Here is a 14,276-nt window from a genome sequence, read left to right on the forward strand (position 1 = left end):
CCTGTTCCTCAGATTTCCACTCAGGGGAAGACTCAAAGACTGAGACCCATCTTTCAAGTCCTCCTCATTCTCCATCTCCTGCATTCCATTCATCGAAAGACTCTCAACCACTCCCCACCCTATCCTCCCCTCCCCCCTACCTCCCCACCCCAAGAAAACCCAAACAGTTAGACGTAAAAACACAATTCCTTTGTCATTACATCCTGAGATATTTTAGGTCCTTTATAGGTTTTCCCTGACCTGAGACATTAGACATACTACACGATTAACTTTGCTTCACATACCCATTATATCAAAGAACTCATCCAAAGCATTATGCAAGGCCGGAAACTTGTCCCTGTGCTCTTCCAGCAGCCATATTAGACAGCGTGCTTCCATGACTGATGCTGGCTCACAGAAATAATCAAGTTGCTTTCCTTCTACAGAGCCCAGTTTGTGGCCGTACTTCTCATTCCAGAGGAAAGCCACAACGTTAAAATCAAGCTCCTTGAGAGATGCTCCATACCGAGTGAGGAAGGGTCCTGTGGCATCTAAGCCTGCAACAGAGCAGAGCCCAAATTACAGGAGCAAGTGTTGACTTCAGCAAAATCTCCAACCATCATGCCTTTTGGAAATAATGCTATGTACAGTCTGCTTATATTTTCAGTGAAAATATTTAAATAATACATTAGTCAAAAATATAGTGTATTTCACAAACAAGATTTAACATTGAGATGACAGTTATAATAATTCTAAGGGTTCTGTTATTAAAATGACACTAAATTCCCTTAAAAACATAATATTATTTTCCACTAATTCTTGACTTTTGTTTCTGATTGAATTGCCAAGATTTAAAATGTTTTTCTATATGCATTCCTTACTAAGAAGACATCAGTAACATATATATCTTTCCACAGGCCTTGAAAAGAACTATGCTAGGAAGACTCTTCCTCAAGCATCTACAAGAGTTGTTCCTAATCCTTCCAGGTGGTGCTACCCCACATACCCACGTCTGACAGGAAGCCTTACTCCCTACTGACAGTCACCAAAGTGTAATCAAAATGGGTTGCTTTCCCATCATGCCTCAAAGGCACCCTAGGTGTCAAGTTAGCAAGAGATCACTCCTGGATGGCTGATTCCTCCAGACAAAATACTTAGCCTGTAGAAGTCACACGGTGTGAGAAATCTGCATCTTCAAACACAAGAATCCGTGACAACATAAACTATACCTCTGATAAAGTTTAAGAGACCTGTCAGTGAAGAGCCGCACTCATGTTCCCTAGGTGATCCTGACCACCTCGTGGGTTCCACAAGGAATGTAAGCAAACAGTGGTAAGTTTCTAATGTTAATTTTCTCTCTCTTGCAAATTTGTTTCTTTCTCCCTCTCTTTTACTGATCAAATACACTGTCTTCTAAATTAAACATACACACGATTGATTCCACTATACTGACTTTTGTGAGAAGGAAGTAAAACCCCATGAGTTGGAAAATCATTTAAATAAATTAGGTTAGAATAAAAGCCTAATCTCATTTTATATTTAGACAGTACACATGCATACTTACTGTCTTCAGAATGAACATGAATTACATCAAAAGGACCTAAACCATCCTGCTAGTGAGAAACTACAAGCATCAAATGATACTACAGACAGTGCTGTCTCAATTCCAGTCTATCCTCTATAGCAAAAAACTTAAGCAGTAACTTTTTAATTCGCTTATCTGATAGATAATCTTGTCATTTACAAGTAATTTTCCAAGTCAAAAACCCAATAAAACCTATGCAGACCCAGGTGTTTAGCTCCCTAACTCTGCCAACCCTGGGCTGATTGGAAAGGTGCTATTCCTCTTCTGTGGCTTTCCCTCCTAGTCTTTATCAACAGCTGCTAACTGAGGCACAATGCCAGGCCAGCTGCCATTCCAGTCACCATCAAATTACAGCCTCGTAAGTGCCATGGGTACCCACCCTCACTCAGTGTCACACAAATGTGGCATCTCCAGTGCTTGCATGTAAGACGTTTTCTTAATCCTTCCTTCTCCCAGTCAAACCAGCAAAATCAGAACAGAACAAAAGCAGTTGGATAACCCTGCCATCAGTAACAGCCAGGTACAATCCCCCAGCGTACTTGACGACTAGCCTCACCTACTGGTCCTCTAAAATAGTTATCCACAGAATCCAGATTTTCTGGTTTTGTTTCCTAGTACAAGTACCCGCTGCAGCCAATGCACCGCCGGCAGACAGCACAAGTGTACAGCAACTTCTGATTTGGTTTATACACACTGGTAGCTCAGCAGAAATAGGTCTGAGCTTCTTACAGACTGACCTTTTCTGTGCTTTCACCTTTTGAAAGTGTTTTATAAACCTATCCATAGTGTGACCTAATTGTAACCTATCCTAGCGTAGCCTAAAAAAAACGAGTGTAGGGAGAGAGAGTATCTTTAACCATACAAAAATGTAGTCATGCATTTAAGACATCGAAAATAATAAAAAGCAAAGTAAAAAGGATTCAGAGGCCTGTGTTTGCTGTTCCTCTAAACAACACCACTCTAGAAATTAAAGGCACATACCAAAACTATTCAGTCTCTGGATCCAGGGAGCCAACTTAGGGTCTAACTCTTTAAGCTCACTCAAAACATGTAGAAATATCCGTGTCTTTACTCTGTTCTTCTCTTGGATCAAGAGACCAATAACATAGTCCACTGCTTCATGAACAAAATTTTTGCTAGAAAAACATGTTGTGTAATCTTCTGTGCTCAGAACCTTCCAAGAGAGCAGTTCTTTGAGAAGTGTGGATGTATTCAACACAACGGATTTAATCTTGTCAGCATTCTGCTTTATGCACTGCAGAATTCTGTCGTCAAGAAACTGACAACTCTGAGCACTGTCCACAGTTTCTAAGGAAAAGGAGAAAGGTTAAAGGGATAAATAGGACTAATTTGCCATTATACAAACTTGGAAGGAGATAATGTAGCATGCACAGTAACATAAGGCTTGGCTGCTTTCTTTTTTTAAATTATATTTATATTTTACAGGGAAGAATGTGAACACAGTTTCCCATTACCACAAATCATATAGTCAAGTTTCACACATTTGACGAAACTGCAGGGGTCAGCACATCCAGAGTTTAGTGAGTCAGCCTTGCCAAGGAAAACCAAGTTTGTGACCACAGCACCTTCCCTGCCAAGTAACTATCTGTCTCTGGTTTGACTTATACAAACCACTCAGGAAATTTAAAATTTGGAATATGCACATTTAATAGTTACCTTGAAAAGGCCAGAAAGTTCAAATTAAGGAAAAAGTTGAGAAAAAGCTATTTGGGAGGCTGAGGCAGGAAGATCACAAGTTTGAGGCCCACTCCAGCTATAAGAGCTGACTTGAGCAACTGAGTGAAAGGCATCCAAAGACAAGTCGGAGAGCTGGGTAGCTCCACTCACTGCACTGGCCAGGGTCATGGATTCAATCCACGCCTCAAACCCCAGAGCAAGTCTTATAATCTGTCTTTCAGATCACTTATATAAGCATTTAAAATTGTATTTAAAACCTTTTTTTCCTCTAAAATAAGCTTTCTTCTCCCAAGTATTTTTCCCTAGCCTCACCAACTAACCTTCAGGTGCAATATTCTTACTTTGGAAGCATGCAAAGATAACACATTTGCTGAAAAAAAAAAAGTTCAGCATGAAAATATTTCGATTTACTTGAGACATTTCTCAAATACCAGGCAGATGGAAATAACTAAACAGCAAATGGGAAGTATTTCATCTGAGGGACACGCAATACAAAAATTTCAACCCAAAGCTGAAAATAAATGAGAGCTACACTGGCAGGTTCACAGGACAAACTCTGACTTTTAATAAACTGACTGTCAGAAATCAACGCTGCTTCACAGTATTCCATATCATTTCAATGCTCAATCAGAACACTGGAACATAAATCCTTTACTACAACTTACAGTGCCCTGTCAGGTAAGCTGCCATCACTGGAGAAGAGGTTTGCCTGGAGCAAGCTCCCAGCGGCTTTACATTCGAGTAAGAGTCCACCATACTAACCTACTTGTCACAGAATAACAGAAGGCTATATGTGGTTTTAGGTTTTGCTTTTTTGGGACACAGCCTTGCTATGTATTCCAAGATAGCCTCAAAGTCATGGCAACCTTCCTTAGTTTCCTACATGCTAGGATTAATCACATCTAGGTTAGTAGGAGGCAGTAGTAAGATTGTGACAAAAATCTGGTTTTTAGTTATTCAAATAGTAACTACAAGTGATATTTGATTCAGTAAAAACTAGTATGAAGCCATCTAAAATGAATATACATATCTGCACCTTAAAACAGGTATATACTATTTTCACAATCTGTACTTTCAAATACCTTCTGGCTCTTCATTTTTAGGTAGATTACTTTCTTTTAAATCCTCTTCCATTCTTTCTTGTGCTAACTTTTTTGCCTCTTGTTTTTGGATCTTTCTCTTCAATTTTTTGTCTTCTTTCAGTCTTAACTTCTCTAGGCTGATAGACAGTTACAATGAGTGAAAATTTATTTTTGTATAGCTCAATACACTATTTTCTTTAGTATAGAAATATTCTCCAAATAAGACACTTTTTAACATTCAGAATCTGTTCTATAAATTCTGTTCAAACCAAAACGTATTGATTTATAACATCAGTTCAGTCAAAATAAGGAACGTTTTTTCATGAGAACAGCACCTCAATTATCAAGTGACATCTAAAGGTGCCATCCTTAAAACCATACAGACACTAAGTCCAAGTATACAGATTACAGCACAGCCAATGGGAAAGGAAGAGACTGCAAGACCACATGTTTAACTTCTAATCTCAAAGCCAGGTCTCCTAGGAGATCTGGTTGATGTGGTTACTGTGAAAATATTCCAGCAAGTAATTCTGTTCACCTTTTCTTTTGCTTTCTCTTGGTCACAAATGGTACTAATAAGAGAAAGAAGAATCACTCTTTCACGTGAAAAGAAGCAGGACCAGAAAGAAAAAGAAACAAGGATTGGAATTATTTGGACTGAACAAAGATGCATAGAGGTGACTGAGACAGTGTATCGAGAATTTCAAGGTAAGAACTAGTTATTGGTTCAAAATGTTTGCTGAAAAGATGAAAAAAAAATTAAAATGCTTTGGAATTAAAGGTAAAACCTCCAAGAATAAAATAGACCATTTCTATCCAAGTCCAAATCTGTTTACCAAACATAACATCACAACATGAAATGTCTTTAATTTCAAGCATCAATCACTAAATGATTCTGGTTCATGTTTAGCCTAGTTCTTTTAGTTTTAAGAATACATAAAATCATTTTCAAATATTTGTTTTGTATGCACTTAAAAAACAGCACAATTTAGAAACTTACATTTACTATAATTATATTCTACAAGACACCATAAAGCTACTGTTTGATGTTAAAAATCTTACCTAGAACATTTCTGTTTCAGAACAGGTCTTGAAGGAACTTTTTCTTTTATGACCTTGTGTTCAAACTTAAAATAAAACAAAGACATCTAAGACTTTTCTCATCCTTCCAAGATACAAAACACAAAAGCACAGGTAATAAAGATTTCAGAAGCACACACAGTCAATGCTAACTGACAGAAGAGTACAGAGGCTCTCACCCACACAGAAACCCAGGAAACTTTAACAAAGTAAGTTACTGAAAATAGGAACAGGATAGGAGACCTTTTAGGAAGAAGTTTTAAAAACTTACAACCAAGAAGAAAACCCAATAAGCTTTAAGTATTATTATTCAAAAGGCCCACATCCCCACCAATACCCAAAAGTCTGATGGCTGGGGCTGGTGAGATGGCTCAGCAGTTAAGAGTACTGACTGCTCTCCAGAAGGTCCTGAGTTCAAATCCCAACAAGCACATAGCGGCTCACAACCATCTGTAATGAGATCTGACACTCTCTTCTGGTGTGTCTGAAGATAGCTACAGTGTACTTAGAATAATAAATAAACCTAAAAAAAAGTCTGATGGCCTTAAATCAAAAAGCAAAACCAATATAACTATAATGTAAACCGCTACTCCCAGTTATCACTGACTGAGAAATCCTCACTGCAATGCACACCGTAAGTTCCCTACATTCTCAAAGATAGGATCTACACAACATAAGTCCACATACTCAAGCCGTGTCTTACCAGTTTTATGAAGCAACCTTTAGTAGATACTTACTTCACATTTAACTTGACCTCCACTGCTAAAGATGATGATCTTTGAAATGATTCCTTCACAGTCAGGGGTGAGACAAATTCCTTGTAGAAAATCCTTTTTGATTTAAAAGAAAAAGATTATGTTTAAAGTAGATAAACATATACATGTACACCATTATATCCATAAAGAGTTGTTAAAATATGGTATAGCTTCCTTCAGTAAGCCCTAAAGTTATCATACAAAGAATATACATCTGGTGTGACTTGCTTTGTGAGCAAAGTGAGCTCACGTGAGGCGAACCATGGCTAAGCAGCAGCTCCATCCCTTCAGGGACGGGCCATTGCACTTCCCTTCTAAGACAGGAACATGTTTCAGAAGAGGCCACTGCTAACTTGCTTTCAGAAACAGAGAAAGTGGCGCAGAAGAGAGCTGCCACCGCTCAACCCTGATCGACAACTGAAAACTTTAAAGCACACACTAAAGAGATTAAACTTCTCATTGCAAGACATAGTGAGGGACACTTGGTGGAGGGCATTTAGACTCCATGGTAGCTTCTGAGTCATAGCATCCTTCTTCTAGTTACACAGAAACTGTTTCACCTAACCTGAGTAATTCCTAATGCTAAGTTATAATAATCTTTTTTCTCCCAAAAGGGAGATTTGAAAAGATTCCCTTAAGTCCAGAGACTATACAGACCAGATGTATAATTTATTAATGCAATTAGACCAAAAATTATACCTTCTTTCAAGTGTTCTCAATAATTGCAAGCACCCCCGCATGAAGAACAGTATACATTTTAAATGTTGAGACTTTGTTCAATAAAACTGTCTGCTGATAACTGGAAAATCTTCAGAGCTAATACTGCAGAGTGGACCCTAAGACATGGATAAGGACAGCAAGCACTGGGACATTTGTCTTTGATCACAAAGGTCAAAATGCAGATACTAAGATTGCCTTTACAGTCACAGGAAATGTAAACACGCTGCTTTCCTGCCTTGTTATTACTGCTCTGTAAAACCTGCTAATTCTGGGTACAATACCAGGGAGGAAATACACACACTGGCTAAAGACTTTTAAAAAATGTTTTTCAGAGAAAAATAATCAGTATATAAGTATAATGCCAAAATTTAACTTCATGCCTTACCTTGTCAATTTTATCATTAAAAGTTGTTGTTTTTAACTTTTTCCAGCAGTTCATGTGAAATTCTACTTTACAGTATTGGCAACAGCTAATTCGTATAAAACCCTGGGGTAAAACAAAAAAACAAAAAACACTTAAAAAGTGTCTATACCAATATATTCACAATAACATCCACTGAAATAACTAGAAATCTTATATTCACCAACAGATATAACACGACAAAATATTTCCATATGGTATGATATACTTCTACTCCCCAAATGCCTGGCTGTGCTGTGAGAGAATTTGACTTTCACTTTTACAACAGCAAGGTGTCTGTCCAACCTAATATATCAAACGTTGGATGAACATCATTTCATCTGACCTACAGCTAACTACCTCCTCCATTTTAGATTTCTTTCTTTCTTTTATGTATGAGAGTACACTGTTGATCTCTTCAGACACACCAGGAGAGGGCATCAGATTCCATTACAGATGGTTGTGAGCCACAATGTAGGTGCTGGGAATTGAATTAACAGCAGTCAGTGCTCTTATACACTAAGTCATCACTCCAGCCCTAGCTACTATGTTCTTTTTTTTTTCTTTTTTCTTTTCTTTTTTTTTTTTTTTCCGAGACTGGGTTTCCTCTCTGTAGCCCTGGCTGTCCTGGAACTCACTCTGTAGACCAGGCTGGCCTCGAACTCAGAAATCCGCCTGCCTCTGCCTCCCAAGTGCTGGGATTAAAGGCATGAGCCACTACCGCCCGGTAGCTACTACGTTCTTAAGTAAACTAATAAAACATTCAGTTACATGACAGATTTGCCCTACACGATAATTATCTACAGGATAATTTAGGCTTCAATGACCTTAATTCTCATACTGAAAATTCACAACATATTTAAAATGTAACAAATCAGAGGAAACAATCATTTTGTTTCTTATGTTTCAGTGGCTAGAGGAGAAAATGGAGCCTGCTAGCCAGCCTGCTCAGGTCACCAAACAACTCATAACATTTGCTTTGGTTCCTCTGGCTTCCATGTGTGGCAACAAAGAGCTATAGGGAATGGGAGGAAGGGGGACATAAGGTGCTGCCAAGCAAGAGAACCTGCAAGCCTCCACACAGAAAACCAATTCCAAATTCACTCTGAGATAGTTTTGGAAAATAGTAAATTCATTATTTACCTTAAAGTCTGGATCAGTTAGGTAAATCTGAATTTTAGAATATCCACGGCACTTCTTATAGCAACAAACAGCATCTGGCACTGGCGGAAACTTGCATTCTTCAACAAACTTCTCTAACATCATCTGTAACAAAATAAAGAAAAATGATAAACCACTATGTATCAACAAAACTGCCTGTGACTTCAAGAACCTCCTGCCATCAAATATGGACAGCCTGAGAACAAACCATACATTTTTGTTAAACTTTTTTCTTTATACAGGTTCGGTGGAGTTATCATCAGCATCTCATCTCCTTCAAGATTGAGAGGACTTATGGTAGACAGAGGGCCCTCAGGTGGTCCTCTATACTTCAGAATTAACACTCCAAGCTCTGAACCCCTTTGCATGAGTACTTATTTCCCCTTGCTCTGAAGCCCCAAGAGGTCTATGCCATGTTTACAGTACTGGTTCTGTTTAAATCACCCCATGACTGTCCATGCACCATGTGTGTGCCTGGTGCCACATAGCTCAGAAGAGATCATTAGATTGCTAGAACTGGAGTTAAGGATGGTTGTAAACTATCATGTGGGGATTGAAAATTGAACCTGAATCCTCCAAAAAGCAACCAATACTCTTACCCAGTGGGCCATGGCTCTAGATTGCACTCCCTTCAAGTTATCAAGACTGTGGTGGTATGGCTATTCAGACATCAAGTTCCTTTGAGAACATGCTTTCTGTTATACATATTGAGGTATAAAACAGCTATATCATCCAGTAACTGTATTTAACTACCTAAGGAATTGTCAGGCTATTTCTATACAGGAAATTTACTGTTTTATGTTAGAAGAAGCAATGCATCAAGGTCCTGCTATTCCTAAACCCTTGTTACAGCCTAGTAGGTACAAGGTAGCATTTTGCTCTGTTTTTCATTTGCATTTCCCTGAAACAGATAGTGTGCTTATAGTTTCTGGGCAGAAATGTCTCTTTAAATCCTATCAACTTCTTAATTATCTTCTTATTGAGTTTTTTTTTTTTATTCGATATAATTTATTTACATTTCAAATGATTTCCCTTTTCTAGCCCCCCCACTCCCCGAAAGTCCCGTAAGCCCCCTTCTCTTCCCCTGTCCTCCCACCCACCCCTTCCCACTTCCCCGTTCTGGTTTTGCCGAATACTGTTTCACTGAGTCTTTCCAGAACCAGGGGCCACTCCTCCTTTCTTCTTGTACCTCATTTGATGTGTGGATTATGTTTTGGGTATTCCAGTTTTCTAGGTTAATATCCACTTATTAGTGAGCGCATACCATGATTCACCTTTTGAGTCTGGGTTACCTCACTTAGTATGATATTCTCTAGCTCTTATTGAGTTTTAAAAGGTAATTGTGATTCACCCACAATCAAGTTCTAAATGCACCTGAGCACTGACTACAAGTAATGCCCTCACTCACTGAATGCACATGTGATTTAATCTTTCTGGATCCAGTAATGAATACTTATGGTCCTCAACTGACATGGAGTTCCTGTTTTCTGAGTTAAGTACTGTATCGATAACTACAGCAGCTATAATGAAATCCCACTGCTATACTGACACCTAGGCACAGCAATACACACTGCTTCCCTGGGTCCAACTGTGTTGCTTCCTTGCTCTTAACTTTGTGTTCCTCACCTGAACCCCCGCCCTTAATCTTCCTCATGTGTGAACAGAAATGATCATGATCATTGCAGGACTGTCTTAAGAAAATCTGACAATAACCAAAAGGCAGGAGACTCCCACCCAGGAGCACCCAGGGCATCTAGAGAGGTATGCACAGAGTGCTGCCACCTCTGTCCTCTAGTCCCAAGTCTTCATGCAGATGGGCTCAAGCCAGAATGGAGTATCTCAACAAATAAAGTTACCTTAACTTTTTCTGGCTTAGATTCTTCAATAATCACATTACTTGTGGGCCAAGTTAGAACTCCAGGGAGACGATTAATTAAAGTCTTTGCCTTTTCAAAGTGATTAAGAGCTTCGAGAAATCTAAAGACATAATTGGGAAGAAAAAAATTATTAAAGATGGGGCATAATCTTTTATTCCATAGTAATTCACTGAGACCTCTAGCCTGCTAAAAAGACCACATTTGATAGATCAATAGATATAAATATCCAATGTAATATATTTTCTTTTTAAATAACTAAGACATCATTGTTACTCATTACAGAAATGTAAATGAGGCACACCTCTATCCTGGAATCCCCTACATCCCTGATCCCAATGAGACAGTAACTAGAAACTAAAAGTACTTTCTTTAGTCTTAAAAATCTGCAAAGAGCTGGGCGGTGGTGGCGTACACCTGTAATCCCAGCACTTGGGAGGCAGAAGCAGGCAGATTTCTGAGTTCGAGGCCAGCCTGGTCTATAGAGTGAGTTCCAGGACAGCCAGGACTACACAGAGAAACCCTGTCTCAAAAAAAAAAAAACCAAAATCTGCAAAGAAAGTATATACATACATTATGTTAGAGAACCTAATATCTTAAAAGTTCATCTAAAAAATAGAAAAAGATTTAAGGTTAATTAGGTACTATAAATGATACTCAACTATCAAGAATTTTTCTTCTGTAAAATAATCTAAAATAATTAAGAGTCCAATCAGACTTGTCTTAAATCCTACGCCAATACCATGTTTACACACAGTTAATTTATAGTCTTTGAACATGTCAATTCCTCATGTCCTATGCACTTTGAGGAGGCAGCTCCTAAAGCAAATCACAACTATGAAAACCACAGCAAAGCAACCTCAGGATCTGGACAGACAGACCTCACAGCAAAGTGATGCGCTAACATGAAGACCCGTGTTCAGATTCCCAGCATAGGTCCAGGATAGCAGCGCACATCTGAAACTCCAGTGTTATGGAGAAGGAGGAGTGTGGAGAGAGTCCACAGTCCCTGGGGCAGACTGGCCGGCCCAGATTAGCTGAACTATCTAGCTCTAGGTTCACTGGCAGACTCTGTCTCAGACACTGAAGTGGAAGGGCCAGAGAGACTGATGGCTTAGAGGATAACGTCACCTAACACAAAGCCTCGTGCCCGGAGCCTTATACCTGGAACCCATGTGAATGTGTGGATGCACAGAGGGTAACAAATTGTGCCCTAAGGTCACATGAGGTGCTGTAACACACGCAGTCTGCACATACACACAATAACAATTAATTAAAGAGTTATGGTAAAGCTGGGTAGGACGATGTATGCTTTTAATCCCAGCACTTGTGAGGTAGGTATATCTCTGAATTTAAATCCTGCATGATTTATATATACATCAAGTTTTAGGACTATACATTGAGACCTTAAAAACCTATATAAAAAAAGGTGTGTGTGTTTGTGTGTGTGTGTGTCTAGAGACAGTGGTTAAGAACATTTGTTGTTCTTGCACAGGAACACAGTTCAGTTCCCAACATCCAAGTGGCAGCTCACAACCAATTCCAGCTGCACAGGATCTGATGCCCTCTCGGGTCTCCTCAGGCATTGCACGCATGAGGTGCACTGAATCATATGCAGGTAGAACATCCTTACACATAAAATACATACAACTTTAGTCAAGTGTTATGGTACACACATTTAAATCATAGCACTCGAGAAACTGAGGGAGGCATATCTCTTTGAATTCCAGGCCACCTAGAGTTAAATAGGGGACCGTATTTCAAAGCAACAACAACATAATAGAGGGAGGAGAGAGGAAACGCCTTCTCTCGCCTACATGTATGCACAGGCATGCTCAGCAAAATACCCCGACCAATGCCCAGCCAACATCCCGTGTATAAAAAGAATTAATCATCACAGAGACCATCAATTTGGTGCTTCCCATGGTTTCTACTAACCTGTTTTTCTTCAAATATACTTTTCCTATTCCACAGTAGGCCAAGCAGTCAAGCCCCTCATTGGGATAGTGTTCGATAATCCTCTTAAACTGGTTTTCGGCTTCAGACAGCTCCTTCAAAAGCAGGAAGAATAGTCACTTACATGAGAGAAAAGCTGAAACAGACTATCTCAAAGTTGATTCTTATCTAATATTTAGAAAAATACCTATGTATCAAAAATTTCTATTGCAAATTTTACCTTTTTTATTTCATTTTCTTTTAACTTCTATGTGTCACTCATGGAAATTCAAGGGAAACAACAAAAGCCATCCTACTGAAAAAAGACTGCCAATCAATAAACATTTACTAACATGTGCAGGCCTGCTTTCAATACAACAGCTAGGAATTCATGGTGTAACACCAGATGCTTAGGGTACAAAGACCGCATAACATATAATGTAGTAAGTGCGGCGCCCCTAGAGGAACTGCCATTCCAATGACTTTGGCATGACACTTTACAGGTTGAGAAAAGCCTGTGTGTTCATCACTGCTCCGTGATAAAAACTTAAAAGAACTTAAGAGTATATTCTTCCATTCTCAACAAGGGGCATCTCTGTGCTTCAGATACATTCTACTAAAAAATAAAAAAGACTCATACTTGTGAGAAGTAACAGCAACCACACTGACTGAGGAAAAGGTAAGGACAAACAGGGCCTGTGCTGCTTTGAGGCCTATTCCAAAGGAGGCTGCCAAGGTAGACCACACACAGGCTTCTAGGGACCTATTCTGCAAGGTGGGTTCCAGGGGGAGTTATGAACAAGTGTGTGAGGTAGGAGCAAAATACATTGCACACGTGCTAGTATGGCGAAAATCTTTTGAATGTGTAAGTTGTAGTATAATTTTTCATCAGTTTCACTAGTTTTACTGTAAATCACAGATGCAACTTCAACTTTGAAATCTTGATTCCAACTATGTACTAGTGGAATCAGATAGGAATTAAAGGGAGGCAAGCCTGCTGTTGAGTTAGGAACAAGAAAATATGACCTCAGGCATCATGAATCCTTGGAAATGAATCATGAATTTGATTTTAATTAAGTGGCAATTTAAGTTTTATCTAACTAGGGAAACTTAGGGCCCAGGTTGGTAGGAAGGGTATATAAGATGGACTCTTGGAGATATGTCCTATCTACAGTCCTCAGGCCACATGCAAACAAGGACAGCTATAAATACACCCACATATAAAATTATAAAGTTACCCACTACCATGCAATTTTTAAAAATTATTTATTTATTTATTTTATGTATGCGAGTACACTGTCACTCTCTTCAGACACATCAGAATAGGGCATCAGATCCCATTACAAATGGTTGTGAGCCACCATGTGGTTGTTGGGAATTGAACTCAGGGCCTCTGGAAGACTAGTCAGTGCTCTTAACCACTGAGCCATCTCTCCAGCCCCAAATTATGAGATTCTTTAAAACTTGATTTCTTGCTGCAATGTCAAAACAAAACAAAAACAAAACAAAAAAACAAAACAAAAAAAAAACAAGCTGAACACATTTGCAAGGATTTCAGCTTCACATAAAAATACAAACCATGGAAACTAAGACTATGAAACACTCTAAGTAAGCATGCTAGGGAAGCACAGAAGGCAAAAGTCACGCAGTCCAAAGGAGTCACACCTCACATATCACACACACTTATGGGAAGCTCAACTCAAGAAGCAATCCCACACTCATGGATCCATCGCCCAGTCAGCAAGATCATTTTCATGTTTAATTTTTCTTTCTTTTTTTTATTTACATTTTCTTTATTGATATATTTTTTATTTACATTTCAAATGATTTCCCCTTTTCTGGGTCCCCACTCCCTGCAAGTCCCATAAGCCCTCTTCCCTCCCCTGTTCCTCCATCTACCCCTTCCCACTTCCCTGTTCTGGTATTCCCCTATACTGTTGCACTGAGTCTTTCCAGAACCAGGGATGTTTGATTTTTCTAATGAAACATCACATTACAATAATAACA

The 14,276-nt window shown here is 39.0% G+C and overlaps 1 protein-coding gene and 1 non-coding gene across 12 annotated transcripts in view; both read right to left on the reverse strand.

Moving 5' to 3' along the window:
* Window positions 1-14,276, reverse strand: part of Ttc3 (tetratricopeptide repeat domain 3) — a 101,569-nt gene that overhangs the window by 39,416 nt on the left and 47,877 nt on the right. For all 11 annotated transcript variants that reach the window (XM_052158973.1, XM_052158979.1, XM_052158975.1 and 8 more), the window contains 9 exons: window positions 12,273-12,385; window positions 10,317-10,437; window positions 8,443-8,565; window positions 7,285-7,386; window positions 6,162-6,254; window positions 5,407-5,471; window positions 4,345-4,481; window positions 2,546-2,872; window positions 285-536 (listed from right to left, as the gene is read on the reverse strand). In XM_052158973.1, the coding sequence (XP_052014933.1) occupies window positions 285-536; window positions 2,546-2,872; window positions 4,345-4,481; window positions 5,407-5,471; window positions 6,162-6,254; window positions 7,285-7,386; window positions 8,443-8,565; window positions 10,317-10,437; window positions 12,273-12,385 (1,333 nt within the window). The remainder of the gene's footprint in view (window positions 1-284; window positions 537-2,545; window positions 2,873-4,344; window positions 4,482-5,406; window positions 5,472-6,161; window positions 6,255-7,284; window positions 7,387-8,442; window positions 8,566-10,316; window positions 10,438-12,272; window positions 12,386-14,276) is intronic.
* Window positions 3,008-3,170, reverse strand: LOC127666457 (U1 spliceosomal RNA). The gene has a single exon (XR_007973649.1). It is a non-coding gene; the product is annotated as a U1 spliceosomal RNA (small nuclear RNA).

The sequence above is a fragment of the Apodemus sylvaticus genome, chromosome 15 (genome assembly GCF_947179515.1).
Source record: "Apodemus sylvaticus chromosome 15, mApoSyl1.1, whole genome shotgun sequence".
NCBI classification, from domain to species: Eukaryota; Metazoa; Chordata; class Mammalia; order Rodentia; family Muridae; genus Apodemus; species Apodemus sylvaticus.